The sequence below is a fragment of the Cyanistes caeruleus genome, chromosome 1 (genome assembly GCF_971803275.1).
Source record: "Cyanistes caeruleus chromosome 1, bCyaCae1.hap1.1, whole genome shotgun sequence".
Taxonomy (NCBI): Eukaryota; Metazoa; Chordata; class Aves; order Passeriformes; family Paridae; genus Cyanistes; species Cyanistes caeruleus.
Window position 1 is genome coordinate 95,043,917 of NC_141701.1, and position 24,881 is coordinate 95,068,797.

General features: G+C 43.9%; 1 protein-coding gene and 1 long non-coding RNA gene across 7 annotated transcripts in view; both read left to right on the top strand.

Moving 5' to 3' along the window:
* Positions 1-15,647, top strand: part of NFATC1 (nuclear factor of activated T cells 1) — a 109,141-nt gene extending 93,494 nt beyond the window's left edge. For all 6 annotated transcript variants that reach the window (XM_086842983.1, XM_086843006.1, XM_086842979.1 and 3 more), the window contains one exon: positions 14,164-15,647. In XM_086842983.1, coding sequence (XP_086699109.1) covers positions 14,164-14,213 — 50 coding nt within the window. In that variant the 3' untranslated portion in view covers positions 14,214-15,647. The remainder of the gene's footprint in view (positions 1-14,163) is intronic.
* A 4,522-nt stretch (positions 15,648-20,169) lies between these two features.
* On the top strand, positions 20,170-24,577 carry LOC147655749 (uncharacterized). Its single transcript, XR_015274193.1, has 2 exons — positions 20,170-20,374; positions 22,401-24,577. It is a non-coding gene; the product is annotated as an uncharacterized LOC147655749 (long non-coding RNA).
* The last annotated feature ends 304 nt before the right edge of the window (positions 24,578-24,881 follow it).

Sequence of the window (24,881 nt, forward strand, 5' to 3'; positions counted from 1 at the left end):
TGTTGCAGCTCTCCATAGATAGCCACACCACAGAGAAAGCTTGAAAGCTTCTAGGGCAGGACATTCATCCTCACTTATCTGGCCCTCAGAGACATTAGCTAATCGAGGCATGATACTCCATACAATAGGACAAGTGCTGTAAAGCTACCTCTGTTATCCCAGAAAACATGGAGACTTATCATTCCCATGGCCATTTTACAGGATTTGTTTGCTTCTGACAACAACATCCACAGCCTATCAACTCCAACAATGAATCTGATGCTGGTTCTCTGTGTTATCATCTCCCTAATAAGTCTTTTTTTTCTTTTTCTTTTTTTTTTTCCTTTTTTTTTTTTTTTTTTTTTTGTTCCCACCCCATTTGTGAGAATTTCTCCCCTGGAGCTCTTCTCTATCAGGCCCCTGCAGCTGCTGTTATTTTAGATATGGCAGGAAGTAGGTATCGGAAAACAGCGAGAGCTCACAGCACTCAGAAAAATCTAGAAATTCCTCTGATTTACCCCAGGCTCTGGCTCCAATCAAAGCTGCTTGAAGAAAGAAAATGAAAAGCGAGAGTGGGGGAAGTTTGTGGAGGGAAAGACCCAAGCAGACAATTGTGTCTGGGCTGTGCGTCTGGGCATCACCTCCTGCGGGGTACCAAGGAGATGCTCTACAGGGCCATGTGGGATGGGGAGTGCTTGGCTGGGAGCAGCATTCCATGGCAGAGCTGGGGCTGCCACCCTCTCCAACAGCCAAGAAAACAGCTTCTTGCCTCCCCAGAGACATGTGTTTCTCATCCCTTTTTCATGTTCTCCCCCTCACGTGTCTGGTGTGCACCTGAAGCAGATCAGCTTCCATGGCCATCCAGCAGCTCCTGTAAATGATTTCAGCAGCACTTACCAAGGGCTGCCAGCCAAAGACACTGGTGGAAAGTCACTGGAGCAGGAAACTTACATCACTGTTTCTATTACTATTATTATTATTATCATTATTATTATTATCATTATTATTTTTATTATTATTATTATTACTCTCTATTAGCTCTGTTATTTTTATTACAGTTTTACAGCTCAGACGTGATACTTCTTAATCTGCTTAGGAAAGACATTTTTAGTCACTGTGAGTACCTTTTAAATCAGGCTGACTTGGGAGATGACTTCTGAAAGAAAAGAGAAAAAAAACTATAAAGAAAAACACCTCCAATTCGTTCATTCAGCAAGCAGTTTAGAGAAGAAGACACCACCACCCCCATACACAAAGATGCATGCAGAAAAATTACTATCTTTAGGACTGGTTTTAATAAATAAATTGTCCCCTTTGACACAGCAGATAAGGAGGAAGATGTCCACCCACAGACATCTCACACTATTAGCAATCTAGTTAACATCTGTAAATGTTTTAGGGAAAGAAATTACACTTTGAGACATTTCTTTTTTAATTACAGGCTCCAGATGAGATTTGTTAGGGCAGGGAAATGTATCCCATAGCGACTGATGTCAATAGCAAGCAGTCCCTAAAGCCAGCCAGGATTGGGAAAGCCATGCTGTTTGCTGCTCTTGGCACTGCTCCCTGCTTTCACAATGTCAAAGTTAGAACCGCCTTTATATGCACTTTCCATTTTTTTTTTCCACAGTAGCTGTTGCCAGCAAGCTGTAAACTACCGTATATCACTCAGATTTAAGAACCTAAACTTTAAAACAAATTAAACTCTTGTTGACATTGTAGTAAAAATCAGAATCGAACTGAACAGCTCAGTAAAACTGCACTTCAATTATTTTATGGATTTAAGATTGTTTTCTAGGATTCCCAGACTCCCAATACAGCAAAGTTATTTCCTCTTGGCAGATGTCTGGAAAAAAAAAATTCATTGAATGGATAAAATCATGTGGCAGACACCAGGTTGAAGCCTAAAGGGAGGAAATGGTGTCTCCCCAGCACCTGTAAATATTTGCTCTGTGTCTTGAGCAGGAGAGCCTTTCGTCCGTGCTTTGAAAAAAAGTTTTCAAGGTTTTTATTTTGTTAGTTTTAAGGCAATAGAATTTTCATCTGTCAAAACCCAGTCTCTAGCTAGGTGTTTATGTGGGTTTGAATGAGAACAGCAAACACAGACCTGACCCACCCTTTAGAACCACATCCAGGAGCAGACAAACGCATGCAGCACATCAGTGCTCCCAGTCCCTGACCTCTGCTTATCTTTCATTCCTCTACCTAGCAGTTAATGTTGGGTATTCTTTTTATAATTCTCTCTTCTTTTTTTTTTTTCTTATTCTGTAAAATGGAAACAAAGGTTTCCATCTGATGAATTGCCAGGTTTCCATTCTTTTTAATGTTTCCTCCCGAAACAGTTCAGAATGAAAGTATTTCAGAAATGTGAGTAGACGGAAGCTACTGGAGATAATAATTTGTTTCATGGAACTGTGTTTTACAAAAGGTGTGGTGCACCAGAAAGGCTGTTCTGTGGAGCAAACAACAATCAATTTGCATGGCCTTTCATCAAAACCTTTGTTGCATTTTTTTCTTTTATCTCATCAGTGGAATTTCCTTGATGTCCCCAAAGCTCCAGACTGAAAAGCTTTTGGTTCACAGGGCCTTCAGCAAGAGCTGACCCTTGCTGGGTTGCTCTTGTTGCAAGGATGCTTCTGAAGGGAGAGCCAGATGTTGCACATCTGCATGCCCATAGCTAGGTCCTGTGGTCTGCATGTCCTGGCTGGGCTTCCCAGGGAGAGGGGACCTGCCTGCCCCTTCAAGCAATGTGTAGTTGTGTGGATTTTCCAAAGCTGCTATGTTAGCCTCCATGCATTTACCTCCTGCTCTGAATTAGCTGATTTGACCTGGCTGAATCTCATGAAAGCAGCCAGTTTTCTTCATTGAAGCATTATTAAATTTTTAAAGCTCCTCTTGAATTACCGTTAAAGTTCCTCCACTCATTTTTTTATTTTTTTTGCCTGGAGTACCTCTCAAAAGTGCAGGCCAACTCCTGCTGGAGTTTGGATGTGCTATGAAATCACAGTGTGGGCCATGGAAGCACCCTGTCATTTCTCAGCTGTTGAGAAGCAAGGGTTTTGAAGTCCAGGTACTCAAAAAGAGGCAAAAAAGAAGCATGTTGCACATTGCGAGCGGTTGTTTGGAAAGTGCAATGCAAACACATTGAATAAAATATCAGGTCCTTAAGTGTGTTTGAGAGATGAGTGTTTTACACCTGCTCTCAAGTGCCTTTTCCCTAGTTCTCTAGTACTGGCTGCAGATTTACAGTGCTTCGTTCTTGGGACATTTCCTCTCTAGTGGGAGCACTGAGCATCAGCAGGGTTCTTGTGTCAAGCACTGAGCTGCAAGGGGGAAGGTTTTGTATTCCCTGGGAGCCCAGCTGTGATTCTTACTGAATTCTTGCAACTGCATGTGGTGATTTTACTGTTGACATTGCTCTGTCAGTCCAGCCAGAGCTTGAGCCATTCTGCAGCTAGGCACAGCATGTGGGAGAGGAGAAAAGAGGAAAAGACATTTTGTCATGTTTGCAGCTCTGTCACACTGGGACCACTTACAAATAAGAGTATTCTTCCAGCTGCTATAATCTGAGATGCTTGCTGTAGGTGGTTTAGCATCCGAGGAGTACTGGAATCCAGGAAAAGTCTGGGTGCAGTGGTTTTCACAGCCACATCTCCAACTGGGGACAGCATCCACTAACATCCTGGGGGTTTCCCCATTATGCCCAAGCTGCCACTGATATGTCTCCAGTGTGAGTCCACTTAAATCAGCCTTTGGATCAGAGCTTCCCAGCCAAGCTGGATGGGGGTTTCGTTATGAAAAGATTTGTCCCTAGTTAAGGTACAAAGTGGTACAAAGCCACTGCAAGAGTGTCATTAAGCATTGCCAAGTGCTCTTGTCCAAGGAGCCATGATGAGGAGGACATGCACTCCTCTCTGAACTGTAGTGTTCTCCAGCAACAGATGCTGCCATGGCTGAAATGAAATCCTGTGGCATTACTTACAGCTCACATTATGGTGGTGACCAGGTCATCACGCCAAAGGCAAATTTATTGCATGACAGTTTTTTATTGCATCCATTTTTTTTGCCAGCTGTTTGCAGCCACCAGTCCAGATTCCCAGAGCCAGCCCAGGTTCTTGCCCACTGCTGAAGATTAGCAGCTGTGTTCCATCACCTAAGGATTTCCCCCAGCTTGTGTGACCTTTCCCAGCCTAGTCCCCAGCAGGCACATAGGTGGATTTCTTTTCCCTTATCAAACACATAAAAATTTTATTAGCCCCACCCAGCCTTTCTCTTCCATTCAGCAGCTTGTGGCCACTCACTGAGTCACTTCATGGTTATCATTTCATCTGACTGAGCAAAACCCCTGTGAATCAGAGGTTACCAAACAAGGCTCAGCCTTCACACAGGCAAGGCACAGATGTGTCCCAGAGGTGGCCACCCGTTGTTCCATAGGCACTTTGTGTATAGTCTACACAGTGGCATCCTCCTGTTGTCCCTGCCAAGGTGCCCTCTTTCCTGGGAGATGTGAATAATGACACTGATCTTTTCTGCTTGGCATGCACTTCACTGATGAAAAGGGCTATGAGGGAAAGAGGAGTTGATATGGTGATGATCATAGGGCAAGTTGGGTCCATTAAAGAAAAAGAAAACAATAATAGAAGAAAAAGACAACCAAACACTTCTTGCTCAGAAACAGATCATATAGACCCTGTTTTAACCTGTCTCCAGGACACTCTCATTCTTGAGACCATGTTACTCCTGCTCAAGTTCATCAGACTTTGAGGCTGGTTGAGTGGAAGAAGAGTAAAGTCTCTTGGCCATTTACCCATGGAAAGAAAAGGGCACTCAGCAGATACTACTGTGTGACCTAAGGTGCTTCTTTCTTTCCTCCATTTATTGTTTCTTTGCTTTACTTGATATGCCCAGCTGCACACGAGCTGGTTTTTTATGAACAGCAGTGCAAAGTGGCTCATTTTGGAGGATTCCAGAGGATCACTAGGGGCCACACTATTATTACATAAAGTCAATTAAAGAGCATACATGCACATCCCATTGATTTGATTTAGAACTAACGAAAGCTTCAGTAATGTGCAATTACAAGAAACTTAATGACCCCTTTATATTGAATGCAACTTCTGTGGCACCTAATATGCTTTGATGAATTGCTCATTACGTGCAATGTTGGAAAAGCTTCTAAAAAGATTAATAATTGTATAATCAATAGAGAAATTCAGTTTTATTTGGCTTTTTTTAAACTCTGAAATCAGTAAGCCATAGAGATTATGGACCTTCTCTTGCTCCCTTTTTTTCCCTCCTGTACCTCCAGAATTATTTATTTTCTAAAGGTAATCTGTCACTTTTCCAGCATGTGGAGAAAAGCCCTTTCTTGTGTTATGTAGAAAGGTGTGACCTGATAAAGACGGCCATGTGTGGTCTTAAAGGGTGGTGTCAGCTGCCCACAGAAATCAGCAGTGTTCAGCTGGATGCCTGCACATGGGATGCTCCTTTGGCAGGGCATGAAGTCTCCAAGTAGCAGCCTTCAGCATCAGGCTCAGAGCTTTGTGACATGGTCCAGTCCCACTTCCCCTCTCCCATTCACTGCTGGTGAACCTTAGAAGCTGTGAGCCCTTGGGACCATCAGGTGGGCTTTAACCTTGCTTTTCTAACCGCAGAATACTTTGAGAGCCTCAAGTGTTATCCATGCTTTAGTTGACAGCCAGTTCTGAGGTACAGCAAACCTTGGGAGATGGGATCAGGAAAATGAGAGTAAAAAGACAAAAAAAGGAAGTTTCATTTCGGTGGCATTCAGGATTTAACACTGCCAGAGACGTCTGGAGGCTAAAAGGATATGCAAATGCAGAATTGCTTAAAATTTGTTTCGATTTTGAATGTAGTCTTGTCATGCTTCAGGGCACGAATCATGAGTTCTGAATGCCAGCACTGAGTTCTGACAGCACTGTTTCACTGTTGGGGACTAGATTGAAAAGGAGAACTCTTCACCAGGATCAATTTGCATTACTGTATTGCTCATGATAGGGCAAAAGTCCTGTTGTCTATGGCAAAGGAGTACATGGTCTTCCTTACTCCTTCTGGACTGGTACCTGCAAAGCTTCCAGCAGCGCTGAGCTCAGGTTTTGGCTGACTTAGGTAACATTTGTGTAGTTTTTCTGTTGTGTGGAAATTTTGTGTAAAACATAAAATATGTCTGTTTTGTTTCCCTTACAGATGCTCTTAGGAACGTAAACACATCGTTTTGGTTAAAATGTGGTTTATTTGTTCATTGCCCAGCCTTACCCTCACACATGTGTGTATGTGTGTGTAAGATGAGCGTTGCATCATACTGGGGCAGATCCCGCAGCCTCTGCACAGCCCAAACCCCTGTCTCCCCAGGCAAGGTTGGCCTCAGTGAGGGCTACCTGAAATTCCTCTTGGGTCTCTGATTCTTTGGTAAAAAGGTCAAATCAGATTGAGTGCAGCCATCCTCAGACTAAGAGTAAAAACAAGCTGAAGTTTAGACTCCAGTGTGTTGGAAATCACTGCAGCTCTGCTGATTCCTGCGCTAATTTCCAGCAGCTGGGGAATTCATCCCTAAGTGTCTGCAGAGCAAGAGACGCAGGGCGTTTCCAGGGCTGCATATGGGAGGGATGAAAAAAACCAAAACCCAGAAATTTTGGTGCGATAGGATGGGACTCATTTAGTCTGGGCACCTATTCAAGAGCCCCAGTTAAACTGCTGCTGCACAGTGCTGTCATCACACTACGAGGAACCTTTCCCATTAGCCCTCCGCAGCGCAGCCACCCTGGGAGACTTGGAGTTGTTAAACTAAATAAGGCAGAGGGTAGAGCAGGTAGGAAAATGACTCCGTGGTGATGGCTGTCATGCACAACAATGCCTTCCCATTGTGCCAAGCTGACGTTCCTATGGGAGGATCATGTTTTATTAAAACCTGCTACTTGTTGTCACTCACTTGCTCCACTGTCCTATTCGCTGTCTCCAAAAATAGCATGCCCTGTGGTAGTGGCTTATTATGATTAAACAGATAAAAATAAGCTTAAGGTTTAAACACATCCAGGACACCTGAGGTAAAACAAGATCTGACTTCTTTATGGAACGTGTGAAGTTATATTTTCCACTGCTTCACAAGACTTGTTTTGTTTGGTTTTTAATTCAGTAAGCTTTCATGTGATCTATAGTTTTGCATTGCAGTCTGGCACCTCAGGAATTTATATCACTGTTTTCTGATGTTTTGCCTCACTCACTGGACAATACTTACTAGCTTTGAGAAAAGAGTTTCTGTAAGAAAAACCTATTTTTCTCTGTGATTTGAGTAACAGTACTGTGTTGTTTGTTGCAGCTTTCATAGGTCAAAAAGTATTAATAGTGAGGAAGTAGGTACCCTGATAAAAACTGTAGAATTTCAGTCATGGGATGGTTTATACTAGAGGCTTAAATTTTTTAGTCACTGTATATGCATCTATATTTAACCATTTTTCTCTTAAAATAAAATCTCTACATGGAGATATGAAAAAAAAACCCCTTTCCTCCTGTATTTCGGCTTCCTCTGCATTCATTTGCAACTTTGAATTCCTCTTCAGTGATTCTAATATGTGGCATTTCATCTAAAAGAAGGGTGTACGAGAGCACCGAAGCCTGATGGAGCAAGATATGGCATCACTGCTGGTGGAAAAAATCCAAGGGCAATAATTATAGGCAGCAAAGTGAATGTCATACTACAAAGCTTTACTACAGGTAGCGTGGTGTCAGCGTCAAACTCACGTAGTCACTCCAGAGCTATGTGTCCCTGGCTGTCTTCTTGTGCTGAAGAGTGACAGCAGAAATTGAGAGCACTTGTGGGTACATCCACGCTGTGTAATGAGCTGTGTGGAGAGATCCCTGACCTGGGTGTCGCCGTAATTGTACCCATGTAAAGCTTGACCTGAGCTAGTGAGTTCTGCCAAAAACAGTGAGCCAAAACCAAGACAGTTTTGCTTTCAGGACTGCTACTTGTTTCTGGAGGTTGCTCAGACCTTCTGGAGGCTGTGACACAGAGGCTGTGCAGTCTGACCAGTATCAAACACTGTCCAAATGAGGTCTCCAGTCATGGCATCGTACTGCTGGGCAGCTACACCCATCTGAAAGATGAAGCGCTGTTGTCCGGACATGGCAGAATCGGAGTTTGATTTACTGCAGGTGTTCCACACACGTAGCTTGAAAGGTGCAGCTGGTATTACTTGTATTTTCCACACCATGTGAACGAGCCAGAGCAGGCTGCTTTTGTGTCATTTTCATCAAGAGGGCGTTACGGCATCTCAGTCTCTTCAGTTCTGCTCCATGTTAGAGGCAGTGGTCCCCAGCAGACACAGGTGGACATGAAGTAACGAGCAGAGGTTGGTTAGTCAGCTCTGGATAGAAACTTCATATGACCCTGCACGCCTGGATGTCTTGGGACATGCCATGTGGCACTTTATATTGATAAGAAAACCAAAAACTGCTGAAGGAGCTGAGTTGATGCCATTGCTATTTCCAGGGCAACAGGGGCATGTGAATCACAAAGCTCAGTGCAAAACCTTTGAATGTCCTTTTGGCTAAACTCTTATCACACCTGTCTGTCTATTAAAAAGGAGTGAAGAGCCACAAGGCATGCTTATGGAAGAGAAGAGTAAAGGGGCATAAAGGGGCACAACAGTAAATACAACCTAGAGTTCCACTACTCAGACTCCTTGTGCAAGCCTTTCTGGGCTCCTGCTGACGTGGATTGAAGTCATGGGAACAATGATCTTTGACTTCCACATGTGTGACAAGACAGCAAGACAGCCAGAAACCGGAGACTTAATGTTACTGCTGGCAAAATGAAAAAGGAATGGGATATGTTTTCAAACTGATACCATTCACCCGCAAAACTGTAGATTCAGCTCTTCGTAATTGTGGGTTTGACCATGGCTCTCAACTCACTTCCCATTTTTTCAGACTCTTTGGGGACATTCACCTTTAGGAGTATGAAGTCTTCCAAACTCCCATATTTGTATCCCCAAAAAGCCCCCCAGTTGGGGAAACCCTGTGCATATGCCCTTTCCCAACTCCCTGCACGACTGACCCTGTAACTTCTTTGCTCCGAGCAGAATCAGTGTCTGAGCTGGAAGGCAGAACTTTGTCTCAGAGGAACAGGTATTTTATTAAAACAGAAGGCCACATTGTTATCCATATTAGTAGTCGGATGCAAGGAAAGCAGAAATCTGCAGAAGTTTAAAGTCTTGCCAGTTGATGGAATCCATGTACAGCCACCAAATGTTAAAAATATTACATTTCCTATGAAGTTCACATCTATATATGGAACCCACATTTGTACAGATATATCTGGCTGTCCTGTTCCGTGCAGGAACCCAAACTGGTTCATCGGTAAGACACTGATTTTGCTAATTAGTAAAGCAGAAATTTCCATTGCAAGGGCATTTCAAAGCAAAATTAAATACAAGAGGAAAAAAACTCCTTATTAAACTAAAATGTGGGGTAACAGCTCACCACATCCTGCTACTGTGGCATCTGCTGTTTAGCAAAGGAAAGGTTCCTCTTTCAAAAGCCTTGACAGGTAGAGAGGTCACATGTTAACTGCATTTCTCAGCATTCTTATTTTTTGACTTTTCTGACAGTGGAAAAGCTGAACATGACAATGGAAAATACCAGTTGAGAGAAGGCATTGTGGGGAACCGTAGGTGTTAGCGATGAAAGTGACAGTGGCCTACCCCCCCAAAGCCAGCAGAAAAACAGTGAAAAAAGAAATCTGATGACAAAGGCACTGTAAATCGTAGTACTCAGCTGTTTGGTCTGATAGGGATCAACCTGGTGCTTTAAGGGAAGTGTTGTGCTACTCTAGGCATTGAAGATTAAACTTCTTGCATGCTATCCCAGATCTGCTGCTAGAGCTGTATGTAGGGCCTGCAACAAGCTGGGTAATCATTCGCATCTCATCTGTCCTGGTTATAAAACGGGTCTTCGTTAGCACTCAGGCTATGCTGTTTTAAAAATGAATGTAAAGCCTTGTAATGAGTACAAATTGCAACCTTTCTTTGAAGAATGTTGTGCTTATTCAAAACCCAGCTACTCCTGGAATGGTACTGCAGACACGAATGGTTGTGTATCCAAGCAGCTGGGAAATCAAAGACCAGCATTTGCTTTAGGAATGAAGCTCAAACCTGGGCCAAAATACTGCTTGCACGGAATGCTGCTGTTCTGTGGACCATGCACAATCCTCTTCTAGTAGTAGCAGGTTTAGAAGTCAAAACTTGAGCATTCAAGACTGCAACCAGCTGATTCTCTTTAACTAAATAAAAAATACTTTGTTACAAATGTGGGAGCCAAGAGAAAAATGCCAATTACTTTATCTGCAGGATCAGATCATTCCTTCTAGGAAGTTCTGCAGTGATCCTACAGGACCAAGTGGAGCTCTGAGGATACCACAGGGATAGATAGCGAAGGAGATGGTGAACAGGGAACAGTCAGCTCATTTACTTGAAACATGAGTTAAATTTACAAGAAACAAATTTAAAACAGAAAAAAAAAAGTACTTTTTCCACCCTCACATCCCTACACTGCAGAACCCATCGTTACGGAAAACTGAAGGCCAACACTGGTTCAGAAGGTTATTAGAAAACTTAACAGAAGAAATTTCATCAAAGTTCATTAGAAGCAAGGATGCAGCCCTCTGGCTCACAAAGTCTTCCAGCAGAGCAGTGGTGTACTAGGGAAAGCACCACTGGAGGTGTGCTCTTTCCCACGGAGCTAACAGTAGTGGTAGTTGTAACACTGGTGTGGATGGGTGCACAGGATGCTCCAGCAGAACCATACTTCAGTAACAGAGGTTTGATTTGCTGTTGGGAAGGTCAGTCTTGGGTCAGCCTACAACAAGAATATTGATGTTTTCTTGGCAAACAAAACATTCCAAGACGTTCCCATTTGATGCAAAATATAACATTTCCTAGCATGCGACAAAAATGTTAACATGTTTTGGAATATTAAAAGGAAGCAAATTTTCCAGAAATCAGAAACAAAAAACGTGGAGAGTCCTCATGGGAGTGCTGGACCATGCAGTTGAGGGTGGTGGGCAGCATCCTTCTAGCCAAACCCAGCAAGCATCTACCCAGCACACCTCAAATGCGCTTGCCTCCTGGTTTTCCCCCATTCCCACCCACCAGAGGGTTTTCCTTGCAGCCTCAGGTGTCGCAGCGGGCAGTGAGGGAAAGCCCGCACAGATCACACTTCCCCTTTCATCTCTGCTAGCGGTCTGCTGCTGCAAGATCAGCTGTGCTGCCACGTATTCCCCCGCATGGGACTTCTGCATGCACCCTTGTCCTTCTCTGCAGGTTTTTTCCACTGCATTATTGGGAATATTTTGCGGTTTTGACACTGCACTGGGTAAAAGGGAAACGGCAAGTGAAATAGTGAAATAAAGAGAGCTGTGTCTGAGCCACGCTGTCCACAGACCACTGTGGAGGAGAGAGATGTCGAGAGTCCTCTTGGTGGTTTTGGCCCTGTTTGATTGTGACGTCTGGTGGCAATGGATGCGCTTATGTTGAGGTTCAGCTGTCTCCCAAGTCCATGGTGACATTGTCTAGTGACTATTGTTGAACAGCTGCCAGATGCTGTTGCATGAGGACACCAGGCTTAATCATCAAGATAGCAGAAGTCCACCTCTCTTAAGAAAGTAATATAAAATAAAAACAAGCAATGAACTACTGTGAGTCAATAACAAAATATGAGTGATTTCAGCTGGGGGCAAATTGATTTGGCTGCTGAGAGATGGAGAGAGCGTGACTCAAGGAGCACCGTGGTCTTATGCCCTGAGCCAAGGCAGATGGGCTCCCAGCTGAAAGGAAAAGTCGTGTCATATGTGGAGTAAGACGTGTCCTACAGCCCTCAAGTGACAGAGGATCAGCTGAGGGTACCTGGAGTGATTGGAAGGGGCAGCCTCTTGAGTGCCTAAGCCGGTTTTGGAGATGGACCTTCAAATCAAGTTGCTTCCAAAATACCTTTGCTACATGCTTTAATAGGGGAAAGCATGAGCTGGCAGGCTGAGGCTGTCGCTTTTGAAAGTTTTACTGAAAGAATCAAGTAAGAGTAACTCAGCAAGTGCTACAGCATTAGTCAGAGATTTGAGATATCTTGGTGCTAATCCTGATGGGGAGGTCCTTCACATTTCCACCTCCCTGTCCCCATGAAATACCAGTGATGTTTATGTTCACATTTTACAGAAGCACTGTGAAGATGCATTGTTTCATGTTTCTAAGCACAACGTAACTGTACCAAGAGTGAGGATAGCCCTGACTAGTGTCTTACTTTTATTTGATTTAACAGAAGCTTTGAGGGAAAGTTAGCAAGACTATGATGCTGCCTGGCTGGTAGGAGGATTCGTTTTCATTGTCACATAAAACACAAAGGTATCGCTGTGTAGTTTTGCTGCAGACCCAAGAGTGCCTTGACAAGTTCATCACGGAAGCAGTCTTTACAAAAAAATCATGGCAGAATCATTCCACAGAAGTATGCTGTTCTCATTCGAGGCAGAGGCTCAGTCCCTGAGGCTCTCTGGAGTCTGGCCACATGTAAATGGGGAGGCACTTCTGGCTGGGTTTGGATGCGTGCAAAACAATCTTTGCCTCAGTGCAGGGCTTGCCGCTTCAATTTGTTTTTGCTGTTTGGTAATATTAAAGATGAGCTCCACGGCACTCTCAAGAGGAAGAACTGCTTTGTCTTTTCACAGCTCATTTCCATACTTCTTAGCTTGCTGCTGTAAACAGATAGTTACAAATGCAACTGACATTTCCTCTCTGAAGTATGGTGTGTGTATCCATTGGTAGAATTGGTTTTGGTGGCCAGGACCTGTGACACAAATCCTGACTGATTCATGTGCTGCAATTACTAAGTGGGCAATAGGTCTGCAGGAAAAAAATACCAGCCATAAAAGCCAACACCAAACGTACCCAACTAATTGCTTCAGGAAGCTGGTTTTACACAGGCTTGGTCTTTTCCAGTAAACACATGAAGTTATCTGGATTACTGTGAAGACCAGCCCACAAGGAAAGGAAAATGCAGGCTTTTCCGTGGTGCTTCCATGACGTGGGCACGTGTTTCCCAGTCCTGGCAATGTTAGAGAAACTCAGAAGCAGTGATAGTCCTGTTGATGGCATTTTGTCTATCTCCGTGTAAATCAGGTGGTGGCAGTTGCTGTAGGGAGGTGGAGTGGAAATAAAAGGGATGTTGTGTAGTCCACTGTCGATGACCTTTGCCAGGTTCAGTCATTTCCTGTCCATCTGCCAAAAATCACATGGACATAATTGGAGTGTGGGAAACTGCATTGCTTGATGATCTTCAGGGGAGGGGGGAAAAGAAAGAAAGAAGACTCGTGAATAAAGAAAACAACACTTTATCAGGGGAGATGCAGTCTGACTGGCTGATGCTGAGATAGCAGACTTTTTTCATTCCCTCCTCTGACTCTTGCCAGGAGAATTTTTTTAACTTGTTTGTCCCTCTCATCTGTTTGTGTGGATAGAAGTAAAGAGTGCATGTCCACATGTGTTGGTCACCACAATGGGAGGGTATATATTTAAACATGTTATCAACTCCAGGGAATGGGCAAGCATGCAGCAGTTTCCTCTCTTCTTTTATTTTTTTTTTTTCCTAATATCAACCCACAGTGGAAAAAATCAGCATGTGAAGTTCTATTCTATCTAGGCATTGCAGCTGCACATACCCAGGTTCAGTGGTTGACTGGCAGCTTTCTGCCACCAGTACCTACCATGGCTAATACACTTTCCAAGCAGCGTTTTGTGGAAGGAGTAAATTATTCTAGGATCTCCTATGGTCCTCCTGGCTTTACATTTCTGAGGCAGTTCTAGAGCAAATAAAATGTTCTACCTGTAACCAATTTGAAATGTTAAGTATGTTTGATGCAATCAGGGATCCAGGATGCTGCTGGTTTTTTGATGCCTGGTTTTACATGGTATTTAGCATGTTAATAACCTTGGTTAATCCTGCTGGTTTTGCACTGTGATCAGCCTGTACAAGCTGCCTGGTGATGTCACACTTACTGTTCAGAGCTGTACTGAAGCTGTCAAGGAAAGAGAGCGAGTTCAGGGGGGTTGTGGACTGAGGACAACTGCCTGCAGCAGCAGGATGCTAATCGATTCCTTTTCTTGTCTTCTTTCTTTGCAGTAAATGAAATTATAAGGAATGACCTTTCCAGTACCAATGTCCACTCATAGCTTTCACTGTGGGCCTGGTATGAAATACACACTTTTGACTTGGCTGGCACGTCACCTCGAGTCGAGAGATGCCGAATGAACTGAAGACGTTGCCTGGTACCACTCCGATCTTTCACCTTAATGAATGTCAGGAACTGAAGATTTACCTCTTGCTTGCAAAGAAGTAGCTCCTCAACTTCAACTGATGAAACAGCTTTTTTTAAAGAAAATCATCTCAAAAGAGAGAAGAAGGGAGTATGCTCCAAGACGGCGCATTTCATGGGACAAAACTAGGAAACTCAGCAAAATCTGAGCACTTCTTCCCGTTGCTGATCCTTTTTGGCATGGCACCGCTGGAATACAGCCCTGGAAGTGCCTTATTTTACCAGGTTATGGCATCAGGGCATTTTTAATAAGCTTTGAATTCGCTACCATTAAAAGTGTTGGTAGGTGCAGAAACTCTAGAGCTTGAATTCTGGAGAGTGATACTGGAAAAAAGCAAAGGACTCTGCAGCAGAGTAGGGAGAGCAATCCCGACTCCAGTAAGACACGTTCATGAATTCCAGAATTTCCTCAGCTTTTCCTCTGCTGTAATGTACAGCCTATTGCCTTATTCTCAGTGCATTTCAAAAGCCTCCTGATTCGTCATCATCTCAGCTTTCTTTTTGCATATTGCCTTTATTACGTGCTAATGAATCATAGGATTGGTAGTAGTAGCATGGTAAGATTTTGATTTTGATCCGGCTTCTGTCATAGCACAAGTGAGTTGAATAGCACAAAAATAAAAAAGGTTGATGGACAAAAAATTGAAATCTATCTTTTACATGATAGATGAATGTGTATGCATGTACATACATACTAGTATATATGCATATATTTATATATGACAAATAATATAGATGATTGCCTAGTAAGGGCACTGAATTTAGCAATAATTTCAATTTCTGAGAATGCATTTCAAATCCACAGCAAATATTTCAGCTACTTCTTTTGAGGGTTTGTTGCACCTAAAGCAGGTATGCATTTTCTTTCCTCACGCAGTTAAGCAAGCACTTTAGATAGGCAAGAAGGATGCATACAAGATACATGTTATTTACCAAATGTCAGAATATGAGTTGTAGTAACTGTAAATACCATTATGGAAGAGTGTAAAATATTTGTTCAGTTATAATATTATTATTCCGCAGAAGCCTTATAACTCTCTGCTACGTGTATGGAAAAGGATGTTACCAAAAACCCACCTCGGTTTCACATGCGGCGCTGTATAGTGTGTTTTCAGATTAGCTAATGTTCCTGGAGCTACAGGTAGGCATGTAGTGTAGCCTTCAACATTGTATTTTTTACAATCAACTGCTTATTATATAACTAGCAACAACCTATTAATTCACATAACCAAAAGAAAAAAAAAATAAATAAAAACAAAACTAAAATAAAATAGCATGACTAAATTAAAAATGTTTAACATTAATATTGTGCCTTAGGAATCTGTGCCCCCTCCTGGAAACACACCCGAACTACACCCCCGAGTTGGGGTGGCTCCTTAACCCCGATGCAATGAAGACTGAACAGGTTTCACAAAAAGGTGAAATCCAACTAAGTGTTTTAAAACATTCTTCTGTATAATTATGTCTTACTTTCTTTAGGGAAAAAAAAAAAAAAAAAGATGAAAGCCATATTTGTCACATTTGCACATTACTGTGAAGACATGAGAATATAATATGGCTCTATGTATATAATATGCTGTTACTGGTCCTTATGATAGTCTGTTATTCCTCACCTGTTTAATCCCAATTATTTACCCTGTATTTAGCATTGTAGACGTTGCATGAAACGTTTCTTATAGACTGCCATATGAAAAGTTAAAAAGCTCGACAGATGTCAGCTTGACTTGTAGCTAGAAAATAGAACTAATAAAGCAAAATGTTTTGCTGGAAGCTAGTCTTAGAGTGGTTCATTTTATGTTATCTTGAAAAATCTTCTTTTCTCATATAAAATACCATTTTTACATTATATACATATATCTCTCCATCTCTTCTATATGAAGCTTCTTGCATCCTGCTAATATAATCATCTTAGTATGGAAGCAAAGTCTCTTGTCAACAGAACTCCTCTTCATTTCCCCACTGCATTTAAAGACATTGCTCCCAGGAAGAGGAAATTATATATGATATAATACTCAGATTTTATTCTCTCATTATTTCAGAAATGTCAATAAACTGTGCATGGAGGAATCTCTGATTATGCCAAAGCATTTTTTTATTCATGTATTAAATATCTTGGGTGAGGCTTTAACCATGTGGGACAATGCACACACACACACACACACACACACACAAAGGCACATTACAGCAGTAATTTTAGCAAAGTTTTCAAATGTATGGTTTGGCTATGTTGCATCTCCTTCATTCTGATTTTTATTTTCCTCTTTAAGCTATTTTGGGGAAAAAAAAAAAAAAAAAAAGACCCCAACCTGTTACTTTTAAGCCTGGATAATGGAAGATTATGCATCTGTTATATATGTATTCATAAAATAAAAACGAAAGCAGAAATACTTCCTGTATGAGACTGCTATCTTGTTTCTGTACATGTGTTATGGTTGTTGCTGTCAGTTTAGGAAAATGGTTTTCATCAACCTTTTTGAAAACAAAGCAAAACCAAAAAAGCCACAACACTCTGAACTTGGAGCGTAGGTATGTTCAAAAATAGGAACGTTCAAAAATACCCTTGCCAGGGAGGATTCTGACTGAGCCCTCTGGATGAATTTTAAGTGGTGAAACAAGCTACCTTATTAATCGTCCAACAAAGTACTTGGCATCTGTGTGCATTGCTTGGACAGCAGCTTCTTTTGCCCTCCCTGGAACTTTTCTGAAACACGTGGGTTGCTAAGGGTAGGCTTGGGATCTGTGGCCTTCAGTGCAGAAGATAGAGGAGATATTTTTGTTGGGCTGGAGGCTTCGGTAACCCTGAGAGAGAAAGGCTGGCCATGGGCTGGCAGGAGGGGATCGCTGGCCACCAGCTGCTTATGATGTGATCAATGGATCTGATCTGTGTGATGTGTCCTGCTCCTTGAACCTCCTCACTGCTCTGCCCCAGAGAAGGGACAACAGGAGGGTGTCAGCTTAGTCAAAGCTGGGCTGAACACAGCTCTGGGCTTCCATGAGCTCATCAGCTGGTGCCTCTGTATTTACCAACATCTGACACCTGCTGGGCCATGAAATGCTGAGAAAACCTGAGCTGCATCAATTTTTCAGGACAGAAGGCAAGATGAAAAGTATACAAGCATGCCTACCACAGTAGTCTGAGTTTATATAAGCACTTGAAAATCACTCAAAAATTCTTCAGGGAGAGGGAGACACAAATGTGCATTGAAGTCTGTTGAAAGAACTTGCTCTGCCTTGGGTTTCTCTTCCTGTATGAAGTATCACTCCCTGCTCAGACATCACATCTACCTTCCCTGGGGCTGGTACCCAACCCCAGGCCATTTAAAGAAAGGCAGATTCTCCAAGCCCATCAAAACCCAGATAGGCCCAGCTCTTCAGAGATTAGTCAAAGAACTCTTTCTCTTCTTCCCAGTCTGGAGGGTGGACACAGTGTTATTTGTGCCTCATGGGCAGCATGAGCTGTATTGTTGGTGAGGTTCCTGGAAAAAGGAAAATACTGAAAACTCAGTCACAAATTCTCCTGGACACCATGACATTTTGTATCACAGTAAAATGTCACAAACTGAGTTTACTGGAGCACCTACTTCAGTCGTTGTGTTACCTGACCTCCTGTGAGCTTCCTTTCCCTCCCATTTCCACACATCATTCACTCAAAGCACAGCAGACCCAAGCACAGCTACATTAACTATGTCTTGACCAGACTTCTCCAGGCAAAAATAGCCTTCAGCAGACTCCTAAGTGACTACTTCCATTCATATCCAAAGCAGAAGGTGAATCCCACACATCCATCTGGTGCTGTTTGACTAAATAGCCTTGCTGGAGTCATGCCTTTGAGATTTTTCCTTTCCAGCTGAAAATGGCAAATTTCGAGGAGTTAAGTTTCTTGGACAGAGTTCTACTGCCTTGAAGCTAAGCTTTCCTTCACCATGTGTATAATTTTATTGCATTCATCACTGTAAATCTATTGAATTTGTCTCAGTAAAAATAAAACAAAATCCCCCTCATCAAGTACATTACAGAGGAGCGTTAAGGTCAATGGCACAAAATCATTTTTGTTTCTGTAGCTCTTTTTCAAACATAGAGTATACTTCTATGTCATAAGCAGTGATTGGATTGTTCTTCAAACCAAATTGAGTCATCTCTTCTCCACCTTCACACACATTTGCCCAATATGGAGGTCAAGCTCTTGCCTGTTTTAGTTTGTCCATACAATTTCCTCTTTCTCAAAAAGTTAATATTTTCCTTCTTTGCATTTCTTTCCAAAAAAAGAAAAATGTTTTGATTCTCTTCAGGTAGCCAAATAATTTGTTCTGAGCAGATCAGTTACAGATTCTCAAACTGTTGGCTTTAATTTCAGGCTGTCCTTGAATCCAAAAGTATCTTTTTTTTGGCCAAAGAGACTGTCTTTTTGTACTGTGCAAACTTGTAGAGCTTGAACAATTCAAATGGTTGTGTTTTCAGGATTTAAGACAACTGGTAGTGTACCTGGAACTTGCCATCACCCATGGGTACATTCGCAGCTGTCATTTGAACTGAAAAGTTGCTGACTGTAGTGCTTCCTTAGCTACTTTCAGGGACAGATAACCCACAAGCCACTCTTTGCAGATGTAGCAAATTCATTTTCAGTCATTTTAGGAAATCCCTTTCTTTTCAGCTTGGGGAAAGAGTTTCCAAAGATGCCGTCAGCGTCAGTTTCCAGCACCTCTTCTGAATTAGTTTCACACTCAGCTCCTGTACCCATCCTGTTTCCAGTGCTGCTGATGGAGAGCTTTTGGGTCCAGAGTAACAAAGCAAACACTGGCAGTGGGTACTGGTGGAAGAGCTGCAAAACCTCCAAGAAAACACATGGTGTGGGGTCCCAAAGCTCCCTGTGACAGTGTTCCCATCCAGCTGGGGGACATTCCAATAACAGCAGCTTCATGGTACTGGGGGGGAGGAGAGACCTCTGGGCCTTGCCAGAAAATATTTCAGTGTATGTCATGAATCTTTTAACTGTAAAATCTGGGAGTTTTCTGGTCTGGTTTGTTTTGGTTTTTAATAGAAAAAATTACATTTCCTCCAACATGAAATCATTTTCTCTAGTTACTTGTTGGGGGTCCTTTTTTCTTTAATTTTCTACTTAGAAAATACAAACCACATATTTTGGATCAGGTTGATCCAGACTGCACCTTCTTTCCCACTCACTCCCCTCCAAATCTCCAGGATGGGCTGCTTTCCCAGACAACAGCTCCCCCTCCACCCAAGCAGAGCCGCACAGGCGTCACACGTACGCTGCCTCTGCCCAATTTCTTGAACAGTTTCTTTGCAGGAAACTCCTCACGGATCTTTCCGGCCACCCTGGACCCTTTCCAGGGCTCCTGCCTGGGCTGAGCTGATCCAGCTCTCATCCTCATGGCAATCTCTTCTTTTTATTGTTTTCATTTTTTACCACGGGTTTCTCGTACATTTTATTTTACAAAACAAATCAGCCCTGGTCAGATGACGACACTATGTTAAGCCCGCACCTTTTGGTGTATATAATGAGTTACTCTGGTGCTTTTCCCCCACCAGCACAGAGAGCTACTCCCGTGGTGCTGAACCCCATGTGCCCTGCCAGCACATGGTGATGGCACCAGCAGCAAGCTTCAGAAGGCAGCAGGAGCCCCAGCCTTTCCCACCAGCGCCGTCAGCCAGGCAGGCAGGGAGGGAGGGAGGGGAGACCCACCACAGCAGAGCCCATGGGGCCCTGGCTGCGCTGCCCCCCTGGAGCTGAGCATGGGCCGGCTGGGCGTGGGCTGAGAACAGCCACAATTCGGCGCACCTGTGGAAACAAACCCGCTGCCAGTGCGCCCCTGGGACGGGCCCCAGGGACACCACGCTGGTCAGAGCAATTAAAGTGGGTTTATGGTGCCTTCTCCACCCAGGAGTGGGGCGGGGGGAGCATGGGAGAAGGGGCTCCAGGGCCAAGGCTGAGCAGCAGAGGCGATGCGTGGGAAGGAGGGAGAACAAACTCTGCCTCACTTGCAGGATGAGTCTGCAGAGGTGGGTGTATGAAAACTCATCTATTTTCTTTAACTTTCCAATTGAGCAGTGTGGTCTGGGCAGAGGAGGTGTGGAGTGGGGAAGCCCAGCACTCTTTCCCTGTCCCTCCTTGTCTTCAAGAGCAAAGTTTTTTCATCAGGGAAGTGTCCCTGGAAGAAGGAGGCACTGAGTTTTTCAGGTGTTCTCTGGTGCAACCCCTCCCATGACTGGTCACCCCAGCCACACGACACAAACACTCAGACCAGTGTAGGAGTTTCTGGTTCTGTTTTCCCTGAACTGCATGTTGCCACTGACACTTAAAAAAGCCAGTTTCAAGAGACACAAGTGAGATGAGAAAACTCTCACTCACAAATTAGAAAATCAGTAATTTCAAGTTTAATCCATATAATGCAAGGGGGTGTGCTGGAGGGATGAGACAGCACTTCAGGGCTGCTCCCCTCAAGCACTGCACTGAAGCACAATGGCAAAGCACCTGGCTCGTCGCAGGCCCACTTTCAAGACATGTGATTTCTTGAAGCTGCCTGTTGTTAGGCAGCATTTTTTGCTGGAAATTTTTTGCTGTGAGGTTGGTGAGGCACTGGAAGAGGTGAGGCACTGGAACAGCCCACAGAAGCTGTGGATGTCCCATCCCTGCAGTGTTCAAGGCCAGGTTGGATGGGGCCCTGAGCAACCTGGGCTAGTGTAAGATGTCCCTGCCTATGGCAGGGAGTTTGTGACCAGATGAGCTTTAAGGTCCCTTCCAGCTCAAATCAATCTATGATTCTATGATTCAATAGCAGCACTCTTCTTGCTTCTATGTAAGCTGGCAGGCACTGGAGACCTTTAGCAATGTTTGGAGGCACGGGGTGTCAGGTCATCTTTTTCAGTGATCCCAGCTTGCAGAGGGAGGTGCTGCCTTTAGCAAGCCAGTCCCTTGGTATTGCTGCCAGTAACCAAGAGGGCCAGGACCATTGCATTAGCAGGATATGTCTGTGAAGCAGATTGTCCTGTAATAAAGAGCATCATAAAGGCTTATATCCAACAAAAAATGTTAAGCCTACCCCACCCTTTCTAAAATATGTGAGTGTACCAAACAGTAATTAAAGAACTAAGCCTTGGTGCTAAAAAATAATAATGGAAAATTATTGTTATATTTCTGGTTCCATTGCACACGATCTGTATGAGCTTTACAGGTCTAAGGAGACTGACTAATAATGTTAAATAACTTCTTATATAACACACTGTGTCCTTAAAACATTTTTGTGGCTGAAGAATGTGCATTTTTGGTGATTCAAGTGCACAGTCTGAGCTCTAAAGCAGTGGTCAAGCCTAGGAAGAGCACATCACTCATCACTGCTACCTACTGGCCCGGTGGTTGACCCAAAACCTCCATTTCCTTTCCTCACAGCCGGCGTTGTGAAGTGTGGGATAACAGACGCCGTGCGCGTGTCTGCTGACGCATTTCAGTCCCCATGCAGATTACAGCATGGTTTTGCAGAGTGTCACTTCCACCGGCCCGCCGTGCTGGGTGATGGAAAACACAGAAAGGCCTATTCTTTTGAGGCAGATATGTATCAGTTTAATGTGTCTGAACTGCTCGCCTTGAAAGGAAAGACACTGAGGCAGCCTGGCCCTGGAGTTTGTGCTTTACGTGAAGCTGGTGCTTTATCCTGACTCTCGTGGCTGCCTCAGTCAGGCCTCCACGGTCTGAGAGCAGTTTTCAGAAGAGCAGAGGGTTCCTGTGTTTGCCTGTGGGTGCCTCTCCTGCCACTGGCTCCCTCAAACACAGTCCTGATGCTGCTGAGCTCTTGCAGAACTGCTGTGGACCCAGCAGTTGGTCAAAATTCTTGGCATCAAAATTCTTTGGGATCTTCTGATTCAAGAAATCAAGATTTTAGCCTCCCTGGGCCTTTTCCATGCTTAAGTGGGCTGACTGCACATAAAGCCTCTCATTTGCTAAACCCAGCGAGTCACGCGAAGCAGCACCGGACTGTACTATGTGAAGGCTCTAAATACCTCTGTTTCTTGCATTTTTTGTGCTTCACAGCCATGCTGCACCACCACGACGAGGAACGAGTTTAAGCCTCTGTGGTCACACATGCAGTCAATCTGGACCGATTCTCAGCTGGAAGATAAACCCAGTCAGTGCCTGGGGTTCCTCTCTCCTCCCGTCTTCTCCCAGCGTGGCTGCCTGTAGCTTGGCAGGCAGACACCCTTTGGCAAGGCACCACATCCACAGCTTCCCCCGTTCCCTGGCTGTGCTGTCAGCACGCCGCGTGCTGTGCGTGCATCCCTGTGAGCTCCTGAGGATCCAGCCGCCCCGACAGCCTCGCAGGGCACAGCGGGGTTGAACCCCGGTGGTTCCCAGGTGCTGCTGGCATTGAAACCGGGCCTGCAGGGATGGCAGTCACAGCAGGACTCTCACTCATCCCTGCAGAGCTTTTGTAGCTCCTGGTGGCTTTGTAGCTGACTGATCATGGCAGCTCAGTAAGGCTGGCTTACACAAGTTTTGCCTGCTGGATGCTGATCCTCAGCACTGACCTTACACACGAGGATGGGAAAAGAGCAGTGTTTTCCCAGCTCTGTTTTCTGAATATCCACTTGACTTTGGTCAATGGGTTCAGTCAGCACTCTTAAATAAGTGAAAACACCCATCCCAGCAGTGCTGTACTCTGTCTTATAATACAAGTTGCTACTGGAGACAAAAATCAGGAATAGTTTCAGCTGATGGGAATTTTTCAATTTTTGTTTTCTTCTATAAAATTTTGCATCATATAAAGAGCTAGCCAAAAATATTGAACTTCGAAGAGGAAAACAGTCTCCCTCTTCAGCTGGCTCTATTGTTCACATCTTTGATTATTTTCTTCTTTCTGTGGACCAGTAATATTGCCCAGTTAAAAGGAACTGGACTGATTTTGATCTTCTACAAGTACGACTGTAGTTATTGCTGAATTATGCCAGAATAAGTGAGATCAGAGTTGGGCTCAAAATCCTGCTTCTCCAGAGCTTTATGATCAAAGCTATGTTGTGCAAGAAACAGAGAAAGGGTGAAGGGAATAGAAGACAATTAGCTTTATTGCAGTCCAGAGAAAGGTCAGTGCATCAGCTGTGCTACGCTCTTTGCCCTTTGGCTGCCTTGGAGGAGGGAAAATTCATGTGCCTTAGCCCCATCCTGGCTCTTTAAAGTTGCATCACTTTCATCCCAGCTGATTTCAGAGAAGGTGAAGTTGCATCACTTTCATCCCAGCTGATTTCCAGGCTCTGTCTGGCTGCATTCTTGGACCCAGAGATGCTGATTATCAGCAGTGCCAGCACCATTAGCCACCCATCCTCACTGGGGACGTTTGGCTGAACTTGTGCCTCTGAGGCCGTGCCTGTTCCTGCCAGGCTCCAATCTGTTTCTTTTTCTTCAGCAGGTCAGGGACTTACTGCATGGCACATGGAGCGCAGCAGCGGCAATCCCATAATTTCTTGTTTCTGCCTTCTGCTGATTGGAATGTCCTAGACAGGCAAGTTTGGAGAGAGGAAAAATGCTGTCTGCGCACCAGGTCTTGGAGGGGGTTTCATTTTGGATGGTGCAAAGCACTGAGGGATGTGTGCAAGGGGGGAAACCAGAAGCATCTGGTGAAAGGCTTTAACACAGGCTGCCAGGGAGGCAATAGATGAGTGACCAGTGAGTCACTCAGCAGGCACTGAGTCAGGGAGACCTTACTGTACAGGCTCTTACTCAGCTGAAGAAGGTTCTCTGCTGCCCAGATGCACCAACCTGGTGAGGCCAAATCCTGTCCTCTCATTGCAATGTCCCAGGCTGCAACCTGGAGGGGACTGAACAGGGTGAAGAGAAAAATCTCAGTGCAGGAACGATAATCACGTTTGGAAAAATTTGAGCAATAGTGTTAGTATAAATGCTGCTGGCTCTCGTCTTAGAGTATTTCAAGTTCTTAGACCAGCATTATAGTTCCTAGACCAGATACTACCCAAAGCAAGTGTCTCTGTCACAGGTGGATGCACCTCCTTGAGGGGTGCATCTCCTACCAGAAGGAATCTGGCCATTGCTTGCTGCTGCCATCTCCAGGCTGCTGTGGCAGAAACCTGGAGTCAGATCTGTGGCCTTTGATAGTTTTATTCCTTCTCTGCAGATGCAGCGTGTATCCCATGGAGCTGGGATGCTTCACAACCTAGCAGAAATAAACATTTACACAGCCTCAAAGATTCCCAAAGAAACCCATGTTGGGGTTTTACTCACAGATAGAGTAATGATAAAAGAAAAAAAAAAAAAAAAAGTAGAAGGAAACATGCCCCGAAATAACTCGTTCTGTTTTGTTTATACTTGAAGTTGGTTTTTCTCCTTTTTTTAGGAAGACATTTTTTGTTGAGTTTCATATGTATAACTTTTCAGTTATGCTTTGCAAAAATAGAAGTCAGTGCTGACTATTAATATTTATCCATGAAGCATTATTTTAGAAGGCCTGTAGCTACAACACAATCTTTCCTCTGTACAGTTTCCATCATGATTTCAAATTGCAAA